The sequence below is a fragment of the Charadrius vociferus genome, unplaced genomic scaffold, assembly GCF_000708025.1.
Source record: "Charadrius vociferus isolate BGI_N301 unplaced genomic scaffold, ASM70802v2 scaffold418, whole genome shotgun sequence".
NCBI classification, from domain to species: Eukaryota; Metazoa; Chordata; class Aves; order Charadriiformes; family Charadriidae; genus Charadrius; species Charadrius vociferus.
The window spans coordinates 36054-48298 of record NW_009649614.1 but is presented as its reverse complement, the minus strand read 5'-3'; the positions used below and the strand labels follow the sequence as shown (position 1 = coordinate 48298).

At 43.5% G+C, this 12245-nt stretch overlaps 1 protein-coding gene across 1 annotated transcript in view; it reads right to left on the bottom strand.

Moving 5' to 3' along the window:
- SLC28A3 (solute carrier family 28 (concentrative nucleoside transporter), member 3) overlaps positions 1-12245 on the bottom strand; it is a 44764-nt gene that overhangs the window by 15574 nt on the left and 16945 nt on the right. Inside the window, exons 6-8 of the mRNA XM_009890499.1 lie at positions 11082-11226; positions 9315-9428; positions 6600-6677 (exon numbers count right to left, since the gene is read on the bottom strand). Coding sequence (XP_009888801.1) covers positions 6600-6677; positions 9315-9428; positions 11082-11226 — 337 coding nt within the window. The remainder of the gene's footprint in view (positions 1-6599; positions 6678-9314; positions 9429-11081; positions 11227-12245) is intronic.

Sequence of the window (12245 nt, the reverse complement as noted above, 5' to 3'; positions counted from 1 at the left end):
AGATCCCCTCTCAGTCTTCTCCAGGCTAAACAAACCCAGGTTTCTCAGCCTTTCCTTGTAACAGAGGCGCTCCATTCCCTTGATCATCCTTGTAGCCCTCTGCTGGACACTCTCCACAAGTTCCATGTCTTTCTTGAACTGGAGAGCCCAGAACTGGACACAGGACTCCATATGTGGCCCCACCAGGGCAGACTAGAGGGGGAGGATAACCTCTCTCGACCTGCTGGCCACGCTCTTTTTAATGCGCTCCAGGAGACCGTTGGCCCTCTTGGCCACAAGGGCCCATTGCTGTCTTATGGTCAACTTGTTGTCCACCAGCACTCCCAGGTCCCTCTCTGTAGAGCTGCCTTCCGGTAGGTCAACCCCTAACCTGTACTGGTGCATGGGGTTATTCCTCCCCAGGTGCAGGACCCTACACTTGCCCTTGTTGAAATTCATTAGGCTCTTCTCCACCCAACTCTCCAGCCTGTCCAGGTCTCACTGTATGGCAGCACAGCCTTCTGGTGTGTCAGGCACTCCTCCCAGTTTTGTGTCATCAGCAAACTTGCTGAGGGTATGCTCTTGTCCCCTCATCATTTATATTGATAAATATGTTCAACAAGACTGGACACAGTAGTGTCCTTTGGGGAACACCACTAGTTACAGGCTTCCAAATGGACTCTGCACTGCTGATCACAACCCTCCGCACTCCACCATTCAGCCAGTTCTCAATCCACCTCACTGTCCCTTCACCTAACCCGCACTTCCTAAGCTTACCCATGAGGGTGTCATAGGAGACAGTGTCAAAATCCTTGCTGAAGTTGAGGTAGACGATGTCCACTGCTCTCCCTTCATCCACCCAGCCCGTCATACTACCACAGAAGGCTATCAGATTGTACAAGAATGATTTCCCCGTGGTGAATCCATCTTGACCATTCCCGACAATGTTCTTTGCCTCTACATGTTTAGAGATGACATCCAGGATGAGATGTTCCATCACCTTTCCAGGGGTGGAGGTTAGGCTGACTGGCCTGTAGTTTCCCGGGTCCTCCTTCTTGCCCTTTTTGAAGATTGGAGTGACACTGGCTTTTCTGCAGTCCTCACGCACCTCTCCTGTTCTCCAAGACCTTTCAAAGATGGTGGTGAGTGGCTTCGCAATAACATCTGGCAGCTCTCTCAGCACTTGTGGGTGCGTCCCATCAGGGCCCATGGATTTATGGGTGTCAAGTTTGCCTAAATGATCTCTAACCTGATCCTCCTCAACCAGGGCAGTCTTCCTTTCTCAAGGCTCTCTCTCTTATGCCCAGGGTCTGGGATTCCTGAGTGTCAGCCTTAGCAGTAAAGACTGAGGCAAAGAAGGCATTCATAAACTCCGTCTTCTCCGCAACCTCCATCACCAGGGCACCTACCTCATTCAGCAGCAGGCCCACATTTTCCCTAGTCTTCTTTTTACTAGAGATGTACTTAAAGAAATCCTTCTTATTTTCCTTGACATCCCTTGCCGGGTTTAATTCCAAGTGGGCCTTAGCCTTCCTCATTGCATCCCTGCATACTCTGACAGTGTTCCTACACTCCTCCCAAGTGGTCAGTCCCTTTTTTGACATTCTGTAAACTCCCTAACATGAGGCTCCTTTCTCTAGTTTGATTCTCTGATCCTTTTGGCCATCCTCTCAGGGTGGTTTGCCATGCAGCGACAGCAGAAAGTTTCTTAACACCTTTGTGCCCTGCCTTTTCTCTCCTGCCGTTTCCCTTCCCTGCTCCTGAGTGTGCTAGCCAGAGAAGCATCTGGCTCCCAGCTGACTCCATACCCTGGCACAATTAGGGACTGCCATGATATCTGTAGGGAGACGAGTCTAGAGAGGCAGTGGGCAGACAGGCAAAGATCTACTCTCTGTACTGGATGGTAAAAACCGTAAGTGACTGTCTTCCCATCCTTCACTCCAGATGGATCAGAAGAGCTCTCAGGTATTACTGTGGTTTGGTTTTAGCTGAAGGAGTGAGAAGACAATGTTCTGCCTATGCTGGGTAACATCTGGCATCTTTCGGACTGTTTCTTGTGCACATTCCTCTGAAAATACCTTAGATAACACTTAAAATACGCTTTTCCATTTTTGTGATCACAGGAATCTGGATGAAGCATTCATCTTTATAAAACAGGGAGTCTGTTTTCCAGTTATGATCATTTGTACTGTGACTGCATAAACAAATTGAGGACTATTTTATAACTAAACCTTCCTGCCTAAATCCCTAGTGACTTAATGTGGTACTTATTATGTTATGTCTTCATCAGAAAAGCATAGCAACTATTTAATAGGCAAGTAATTGTAACAATTTTTCATGTCCAGGCTAGCTTTTATCTAAGGCATACCAAAACCACATAGAAAACAGTGGCAAATTATTACTCTAAAACAAGGAGAATGTAAATAAGCTACTTGCAACACATCGCATTGCAGGTTTTCAATTGCCTTGTCTGCAGAGATAAACGCAATGAAAAGCACTTAACATGAAACAACTAGTTCAACTGAAAAACCCCAGAACTCTTTTACCGAAAGGCTCCCCACAGTGTTAACACACTGAAGTGTTCAGTCAGTGGTTTTGAAACTTGGGAGAGAGGAGAGAACAGCCTCAGGAAACCTCCTTCTGTCCCATGTCTGTATGGAGCGCCCACCTTTTCTCTCTTAGCCCCAAAAGGAGCTTTGTATTCATGCTGGGCCCACATGGGGTTGCATGTTGTGGGTGGGACAAGAGTGGGAAAACTGATAAGGCAGGAGTGTCTTCTCCCACCCCCCGTCCTCTCCCTTCCCCTTTTTGCAGTGCCAAAACCAGAGGAGTAGGTGACGTGGGGTCAATAAATTCAGAGGGCTCCTTCTGAGGGCCTTAAGGCTGGGGTAGCAGGCTGTGCATGTCTGGGCAATACCTTGATGGCAAAGAGCTGTGCAGGGGCATGGGAGAGGGAGGGGAAAGCTCTGGTGGCACTCCAGGGTCAGGCACCTGGTGGAGCACCCAGAGGGTGAAGGGAGCCCAGGGTCGGAGCTGGTCTAGGGAGGGTGGAAGGAGCCCAGCATTGCTGGAGCTGCGGGTACAGGATCTGGAGAGGTGAGGAGGGGAGTAGACCATGCAAATTTTTGTATTTGTGGAGGGGTCCAGAGGGCTAGGGGATCAGGGGAGACCAGCGTATGTACATGGAGGCAGGACTGCGAGGAAAAAAAGGAGGCATGGGAATGATCCAAGGAGCCTGAGAACAGCTTCCCTCTCTAACTATGGGGCTGTTGCACACCCTGTGTGTGTAGGAATATTTGCACAGTAGGGAGAGGTCATGGTGGAACATCAGCCTTAGTTGGCAGTGTTTCCTTTGTTGGTTAAATGTGAAATATATTTGGAAAGAAAAGGTCAAGAGTCCCCTTTGGTTTTTTGAAAAAACATGCACTGATTGCTTTTAGGGACAGAAAAGCTCTTAAAACTCATTCTTCCGTCTCATAGACTCCCAGTTCCTTCTTTCTTTTGTAGAGCCCTTATTCTCTGAGTGTGGGAGTCTGCCTCAAAGATGTGGGTACTCTGAACAGAAGGTGACAAAGAGGTTTTCTCCAACTCGCTTCTGCCATTAAAAAATGTTTAATTTGGTTATACACACATCATTACAGCCTGTAGGTGGAGACAGTTGTCAATTCTGAGAAAAGCGGGAAGAGAACTGCAAAAGGAAATCTTACAGTGAAATCGGATAGACCCCAGTTGTAGCAGAAGCCTATTCCTCAAAAAGGGCTAGTGTGTTTCCATATGGGAGGAGTGGATGGGTCCTGCAGTGTAATTATACCTGCATGGTTAAACTGTTGTATTTCTCTCTGTGGACAAACTTGTGTGGGAGTTTAGACTCCAATATGTATAGCTCCTGATACCTACTACATACCTTTAAATAGTCAAGTTTTAACTGATGAATAAAATTAATGAGCACTCTGAAAAATCCCACTATATTTCAATAGAGAATTGGTATTAAAGAGCTCTTTAGAATTACATTTATGTGGCCTACAAATGTTGCAGTTAATGTTTCCCATAATAGTAAGAAAATAAATTCTTTAATTGGTATTTTTATAAATTGGGCTATTTCATATTTATTATCAATTTTGCAATATGGTTTGACCTTACTAAAGAGCTACTTTATTGCTGATGATACAGGCAGGGCAAGGAGTTTAAACCATTGGCTGCTCACAACCCTTTCTCCATTTGTGGCTTGATGTTCAGCTTTTTCCTTATGTTCCTTTCAAGGAGAAGTTGCTATTGATGTTTCAGGAACATCCTAGTTTCACACACTCCTAAGGGAAAACCTTTCTCAGGGAGCCATAATCCTTCTGGCATAGAAAGGAAACCACTGGTGTAACAGAAGTCTAACTCCCTGCTTGCTCGAAGCAAACTTTGCCTTTCATAGAAAACAAGATAGATGGCTTAGTACTAAGGGTTTTTTTCCAACTACTTAAGTACTTGGGTGTGCTAAAGTCAGGAGAAATTTTTGTGTTAACTCAGTCACTGGAGTTAGTAGGTGAGCTAAAGTAGTATCTCTGTTAGTTTTAAGTGCATATTTTTACAGGAAAACAATGCACATTAGATTGTTCATGTGGGCAAGTGTTTTTTTCAGAACTCTGAAACTCTGCATCTGCATACAGAACTATGCATTTAAATAACAGAGTTCATGAATGCAAATGCATGTATTCATGACTAATCGGTGCTTCCAAGACAATGTGCTCAAAGGCTGTAGTGGAACTGGTCTGAACACCCAGTGGGTGCACACAACGGACAGAGGACAGATGTGTCTAGTCTGGTAACTGTGTCCACCTAAGTTGGCAGAAAACTGAGGTGTCCCTGCATACTGCTAAAGATGCAGTATAGGTACAATTGGGGTCTCAGAGTTTTCTCTAAAGACATACCCTAACATTTGCCTACTCTCTCTAGAGAGCTAAGCTGAGATTGAGACGTTTCTCTTTTGGAGGGCACTTTGAAATATCTTGGGACAAGATTTGGATAGCTCAGTGCTACACGCAAACATCATAAAATATTGGAATGACATAAAAAAGCACTATTGACCATCTTATTCTCTAAATAAATGACAAGTGTTTGACGAGAGAACAGGCTGGCTGTCACTCACTGACGTTGGAAGAGAAAAATCTCTTTCTATGGGAGGACCAGATGGAGCATGTTTTGGTGTTGCTGTGTGCTTGTCTGCCACTCTTTTTACCATATATAGTCCGATAGCAAGACATATGCAGCTCTGAAAATCAGCTCATGGGTTTTGTCTTGTTTTTTCAGTGTGAAAAAAACCTACTTGTCCCTGTTATCCTCTTCCAAATATTACATGTCTTTCGCTGGCTTATCCCATAGAATAAGACTGATGGATGTGTGCATACACCAAAGCAAACTTTTGACTGTCTGGTCCCTAGTTATGGCTTTAGTCAGCAAAGTATTTTGCATCACCACTGAGACATTAAAAAATCGCCTTGAAAAAAATCATACTCATAGGGCATTCTGCGAAAACATTGGGTAAATATTGTTGGGGGTGGGAATTAAACCATTTCACTCCCACAATACATAATTGTGCATGCAAGTTGTCATTTAAGTGCTAAATAGAGTAAAGGTGACAGGAGACTGGAAAGTGAAACAAAAGGTATAAAAATACTGGAATTAAAATAAAATTTATTTTTCTTGCTGAAAAGCTTCTTTTTTTTCCCCTCTAAGATGTTTTGACTATTCTTAGTAGTGTCAGACCTAAGTGTGAAGAGTATCCAGTTTGGAGCATCACTTCTAGGAAAAAAAAGGAGATGAAAAGTGTGTAAGCCCATGGTCAGGTGTCTGAAATACCAGACAGAAGAATGGTCTCCAAGAAAGTCCTGATATATTTCTCATGGTTGGAATTTTTTTTATTTCTATTTTCTTGATTCCAGCCTAAGCAGGTATTGTGGCATGGGCTATACATGGGATCAAATCCGGACAGGATGCTGGTGCAGGTAGGAGAGCACAGAGCACATAAGCTGTATTCCAGGAGTTTCTTAACCAAGTCTCCTAAGGGAGAGATGGGAAATCTCCCTGGGTTCTTATTAATGTAATAATGATGTAATGTAATTCTTCCTCCTTACGCATGGGCAGCTTCTACCTCTTCTACCTGGATAAGTACACACCTAGGATTTCCACTTCTACAGGGTCAATGTCTGTGAGGCAGTGGTCTGCATAGCACTTTAGAATAGAACAGCATAACATGGTATAGCACCTTTACTTGTGCAGAAGTGGGGAAGATAGGCTGGAGGTAGTATTTCTTTCAGTGACCGGGTGGGAGCTTTTTAACCTAGTCCATGTAGAAATATACCCTGAAGTCCTGTCTACTTGTAATATATGTTGTTGTCATTAGACTAAGTAAGTGTAACCCAGCTCAGTGTAAGGCAATAAATGAAGGACTTCATGTGAGGTTCTAAAATTTTCTATTCAGAGTGTTACACAATAACGAACAGTTTACTTCTTAGCTGATTTCTCTGGTGAATGTATTGGTATCACAAGACATATAATGAATTTATTTCCTAGCCATACCGTTCATTTCTCTGTTGTCTGTCTGCCACATACAGTATACATAAAACCTGTCTTACCTTAAAAGCAAAGAAATGATCCATATACTTCTCACCAAACACAAACTTAGCACCTGTGTCTGAGTACTCCAGAAAAGTCTAGGGACAGAAAGCAAAGAAAGTTAGCCATGAGCTCCAGGTCCCTGCCAAAAACTAAGCAAATATTGCAAGTTGCCTTGCAGAGATCTGGTGAGGTCCAAGGAGCTTGTGATCTCCTTTGTATGGGTCCAGGTTTCACTGTGTCTGGCTGAACTGACGGTCTTTCCTCTGCTCTGCCAAGAGGGCAGGTTGCTTCAGAGTATGTAGATAAACAGCAAAAGCATAGGGCACATTTTCCTGTTGTACCCAACAAGATAAAGGCCAAAAGTTACACTAAAATATGGTTTTAATTTCTAACCCTGGTACTGTGATGCATTTCTACACTCCCACTCATGCAAATAACTGCAATAAACGATAGTTTAAAGTGGAGCTTTACTGGCTGAAGTAATGACATTTGAAAAATGGAGCCAAGAGCTAGTCTGAAAAATCTTTTACTTTTTAATTCTGATATGTTGGTGCGTTTTTATACTCCTGGTGCCAACATATGCAGTTAATGATATAGTTTAAAATTGTCCTGGTTTGAGGTAAAACAGAACCAATTTTGGTCAGTAACTTTGCTTCTTAGCTGGGCCTCTCTAACTGCTGAAATTAACAGCATATTGTGCAGACAATGTTCACTCTCTCAGAGTGATAAGACCTATGTTTACAGTTGATGCCCAGCCATGGTATGCAGAGAGGACCTTGCTTATACTTATTGCTATAACAGCCAAGGCCAACCAACTTTGTTATTTGCCCCATTGGAGGGCCGGAAGCGGAAAAGCATAGTGGGGTCCCACCTGCAAGGAGGAGCAGACAGGACAGGTGACCCAAAACTGACCAGCGAGGGTATTCCATCCCATCTGCGTCATGTTCAGTATAAAAGCTGAGGGATCAAAGGGTCAGCTCTCTCTCTCTTCCTGCAATGGCCGATGTCTGAGGAGGACTCTGTTTGTCCGCCTGCGATCCCGATCCTGAATGCAAATCCGGAATCCAGTTCCCATCCGTCACTGAGCAAGCCTGGGACTGCCCCAGTGCCAGCCGGTGTCATGATTGTCATCTCGGGAGCTTGATACGGTTTTGTATATAGTTCATTATTTCTTTTTCATTTAATTATTAATATTTTATTAAAGTAGTTTAGTTCCTTCTAAACTTGTAAGTCTCTTTTTCCTCCTCTGCCCCTCTCTTTGAAGAGGGGTAGAGGAGAGCATCTGTCGGTCCCATCTGGGGTCCCCCAGGTCCCCAGTAGCCGATTTGGCCTAAACCATGACAAAAATGCAGATGTAATAGCTAGAGTAATGACTTATGACAGGAGTGACTGTAAGCCATATGGAGCGAACGAAAGGGGGCACCAGACCCACTTCAGTCAGAGACAAAAGGGGAGAACTGAGAACCTGGTGACAAAACCCAGGTGACTCCCACTGCTTGTAGATAAGCAGACAGACAGAAGTCAGACCTGTGCCTTCACTCCTGCGCAGAGACAGTACATTCTGGACTGTCTTGTTTTAAACATGCTTAATTATCTCTACTGTGAAGAACATCTGTGTGAATAGTATCCCGGGGTGAAAAGTCTGAATGTCATTCAGTGGGTACTTGCTGATCTACATTTTGGATTTCTCTTATCTATTAGTTTCCAGTAATGGACCTTTTTTAAAAAGCTTTGAGCCTGGAGACTGCCTACAGGGGACACCTGTCCTGTCCCCTCTCTAGAGATCCTTTGCTGCTCATAGGGAGCTGGTTTGCCAGCTCCCAGCTGTGGATAGAATTGTAGAATCATTTAGGTTGGAAAAGACCTTTAAGATCATTGAGTCCAACCATTAACCTAGCACTGCCAAGTCCACCACTAAACCATGTCCCTAAGCACCACATCTACACACCTTTTAAATACCTCCAGGGATGGTGACTCAATCACTTCCCTGGGTAGTCTGTTCCAATACTTGACAACCCTTTTGGGGGAGATATTTTTCCTAATATCCAATCTAAACCTCTCCTGGCACAACTTGAGGCTTTTTCCTCTTGTCTTGTTACTTGGGAGAAGAGGCTGACATCCACCTTGCTACAACCTCCTTTCAGGTAGTTGTAGAGAGCCATAAGTTCTCTCTTCAGCCTCCTTTTCTCCAAACTAAACAATCCCAGTTCCCTCAGCTGCTCCTCATAAGACTTGTGCTCTAGACCTTCACCTGTAATTGAATTCAGTTTCTTATATGTTGTGAGAACTATGAAATGCTCCTGGGCCAGGACTGTGACTACTCTGAAGATAATAGTGGTTCTACCTTGCTAAATCCCACATTTTTTTCAGTGTATATCAGGTTTATTGCAAGGATGCTTTGGAGTTGGGCCAGACCTAAGAGTTTCCCTGGCACAATAGCAGTTTTGTGCTTAGAGGGTGCAGTTATAATTTCAGCCCAAGGATGGTAAAGCCATTAAGAAACAGGGTCACTCTGGTTGCTACTCATCTGCCTGTCCCACACAGTCTTGTATTAACTAGACAAAAAAGAAATGAGAAGAGTGAATTCAGGTAGTCAATCACCTTTCTGAGAATCCAGTTTTTCTCAGAGGGCAAAACATCCAGGGCAAACAGACCCTTGAACTGCCTGGCTGTTATGTAAGTGTCAAGGCACAAAATGATATAAAAAATAATTTTTTTGTCCAGTAACTTACCTGGATCTGAATGCCTAGCCAGTTAAACACATCAAACCCCACTTTGGTCCTCAAAATAAGAAGCCCAAGAATAAACTGCATTCCTATGCCTGAAAATACTGGTCTCCAAGCAACCTAGAGGGGTAGAAAAATAAAAATAAATAAACCAATTGTTATTTAAAAAAACAATAGTTTACTTCAGATGTTTGTTAAAATAATGTAAGGGGATTGCCTGACTATACTGCACGAGCAGCTGCCAAAACAGGTTGTAGGGGACTTGAAACATGAATCACCTCTCCTAATTTGAGAGCTCTGCAATGTGGATGTCTCCATCTGAGCTAGCCGCTGAAAGCCTGGCTGGGTAAGAATGGACATGCCCATTTCACCATCACAGACTGCATGTAATCAAGTAGTAGGAAAAGAAGAGACATTTCTTCCTGTGCTACGGTTTATAGATGGAATTGACATATATGAGGGCAGCAGGTATGATTCTTCTTTTTTTTTTTTTTTTTACTGGAATGGAAACATCAAAAAAAAACAACTGAGCATGGAGATTCTTAACACATCTGGACTAGGAATAAGGAGATTTTGCTACATTTTTTCTGTATGGTTGGGTAATTTCAACTCGGTTCCTGTTCCCCAGCTTTAAAGTGCTTTGGCACTTGAGAACTCCTAGCAGTTATTGCAACTCATATGACATAAGGCAGTTGTAGGAAAAACTGTGGCTGCCTGTGACCAGTCTCTCTTCACCACACTGCAAATTTCTGCTCTGCGGCCTCAGAAAACATTTTTGTGTTGTGAAAATTGAATCTGATTATTTACAAGGCAAAGAGCTGAGATAGCACTCTAATTTATTCAGATGATATTTGAATAACACAAGCCAATTATGTGTAATGAGGAGCTATGGGAGACCAAAAAGCATTTGGAGTACCTGAGTTTTCACCTTAGTTGGAGACAGCAGCAATTGCAAAGGATAGGGAGTGGCAGGTCCGTTAGTCCCTGCTGAGGGGACTTTTCAGTTAAGAAAGTCTCAGCCCTGATTCAGGAGAGTTGAAAAAGTTGGTGAAACTTGGTGACCTGGACAATAGATTAATATATGATTGATGAAAGCATGTGTTGTATGCTAGGCGTGTACACAGGGGTAAAACCTGAGGTGGGAGTTAACAGTGGCTGAAGTAACCTCTTTGTAATATCACAGCAGTAGAGAGCGGACATCTCAGCTGGAAAATTAAAATAAATGGCATCAGCAAGCCTATGGGCATGGGTTAGTGAAAAGCGAGGACCTCAGTTTGGCCTCGGCAGCTGCATTTGCAGTGGGAATCAAACTTGTGAGGGATTAAGAGGTACACAAGGGAAGCACATCTCCACTTTCATGCATTTTGTGTTGATGTGATGACAGTGTCCTCAAATAAGTGCCTGTGATGTCCTAAGGACTGCAGTGAGCCTCCTGTGGGTGGAAAGCACGGAGCAAGCCTTCTTCAGCTTGCACATATTCTCCAGGAGCAAATGTGTTCCAATCGGCATCAGGGCTGGAACAAAGGATGGGCCACAGCCTCCCAAAACAGTGAAAGCCAGATGCTGGTACAGCCCCACACATGCTCCCCAAGACGTCAGAGCAAAACAACTTTCCTCAGCAATGAAATACATCACTGGGTTTTGGCAATCCTAAATTTTGAAGTTCATGGGTTTTCTGTTACTCTTACTGAACTTGGTGCTAGCGTAGGGGAATAGCTTTTGAAACATTGAACAAAAAACACACAGAAGATCCAACATGGACTAAATACTCACTCTGGCTGGGTGTTTGGAAAAGATAAACATCAAGAGAACATAGAACACAAGCCCACCAAAAGAGATCAGCTGGCGGGATCCCTGTTTTGCTGTGTCAAAGACGAGCCAGCAGATGATAGTTATTATAAGAGCTGCACACAACACCCTAGGGAAAAAAAAAGTGTCAGGCATGACATCTTGAGGAAGACCAGATATTTCTTTCCCTTCCCCTCCCGTAACGTTTACACCTCTGTCTATGAATGAACTCTCTGAGCAATATATTAAGCTGAAATGTGTAGCTCTATCCAAGCAGGAGCCTGCCTTTACTGATGCAACTCTGACAACAACTTCCCTTGGTGCCATCCAGAAGAAATGTCCTTTGACCATGTCCCCAAAGTCAGAGTATGGGGGAAATCCAGTAAAGCATGACTGACTCTGGTCTGGGTGTTATTTCTATTTCGAGAAATTGTGAGAAGATACCCTCCTTTGTCACTCCATCCTCCTTTTCCTTTCATGTCTTCTTCTTTGAATCTTTTCTTAGGTCTGGGCAAGACAGTTTATGGTATTTATGAACACGCTATTGAGGAGCAGGTTACAAACTGTTTACTGCTTTGTAATCGGCTGTAGTCTGTTTAGAAAGATAACTTTTAATTACAACAGTTTTAACTATCTCAGAAACAAGGACAAGAGCCATATGTACATCTGTGCTCTGTGTTTCTATGGTCCCTACTATCACAGAACCATGTTCAGCTTGTATGTTTAAGGTAATTATCACAACAGCAGCCTGAGAGGCAAGGAAATAGTCATCCCGTTTACAGAGGGTAAAACCAAACATAGTAACAGCTCTTCAATGTTACTTGTCCCTAACAGCTGTTTAGCATCCACTGATTTCAGTGGTACCTAGATACCTAAATTCCATTTTTAGACCTGGGTCAAAAATATTGCAGGCCACCTCCACAAAATGGCTTGGCCGTGGCAATGCTGAATAACACTATCAACACTTAAAGACTTTCTGTCTCTTGGAAGAACCGGTGACCTACAGTTAAGCACTTAATCTGTCATATGTACAGTTTAATGACTGCAGCCCAGGTAATACAGCACTTACTGCCCCTAGCTTGTTCCATCTGCTCATCAGGGCTCTCCTGTTTTGTTTGCTCCTTCCCCCAAAGAGGCTACCAGATCGTC